Consider the following 702-nt stretch of genomic DNA (forward strand, 5'->3'; position numbering starts at 1 on the left):
TTCAAGATAAGATGGTGCTTGACCATTTGGAGATTTGTAGGTCAGGAGAAGATTTTAAATTCAATCCTGGATTTCAAAGGAAGCCAATGCAGAGAAGCTAATTTTTTTTCTTAGTTCTTGTGAGAACATGCACTGCAGCATTCTGGATCAACTGGAGAGTCTTAAGGGACTTATTTTTTCAGGATGTTCCTAATTTTGGCAATGTTAGGAAGATAAAAAAGGCCGTTCTTGAGGGTTCTTTTAAATGGGTGTTTAAGGGTATATCCTGATCAAAAATAACTCCTAGATTTCTGACAGTAGTGCTAGAAGCCAGGGCAATACCATCCAGAGTAACTATATCTTTGGATAATGAGGTTTGGAGGTGTTTAGGGCCCAGCTGAGTCAGAAAATTGTAGGTCATCCATGATTTTAAATATTTAATGCATGCTTGAAGTTTAGCTAACTGACTGGTTTTGTCTGGCTTGATAGGTATAATTGGCTGTCATCTGCGTAACAATGAAAGTTAATAGACCTATGGAACTTGCGCTTTCTCCCATTAGGATAGAAATGGAGGTGGAGTCTCTGGAGGGACAGGAGTCGATGATTTCTGCCAAAGAAAGTTTAATCCTAAACAGACTGAAGGCTGTGGAGAAAAGTCCAGGGGACATTATAAAGGTACACATATGCACACACGCACACACACACGCACAAACACACACACAC

General features: G+C 39.9%; 1 protein-coding gene across 2 annotated transcripts in view; it reads left to right on the plus strand.

Annotated features, from left to right (window-relative positions):
- The window catches only part of LOC116699063 (palmdelphin), a 25554-nt gene that overhangs the window by 18697 nt on the left and 6155 nt on the right, over nucleotides 1-702 (plus strand). For both annotated transcript variants that reach the window (XM_032531442.1, XM_032531441.1), the window contains exon 5: nucleotides 540-654. In XM_032531442.1, the coding sequence (XP_032387333.1) occupies nucleotides 540-654 (115 nt within the window). The remainder of the gene's footprint in view (nucleotides 1-539; nucleotides 655-702) is intronic.

This window comes from Etheostoma spectabile, chromosome 12 (genome assembly GCF_008692095.1).
Source record: "Etheostoma spectabile isolate EspeVRDwgs_2016 chromosome 12, UIUC_Espe_1.0, whole genome shotgun sequence".
NCBI lineage: Eukaryota > Metazoa > Chordata > Actinopteri > Perciformes > Percidae > Etheostoma > Etheostoma spectabile.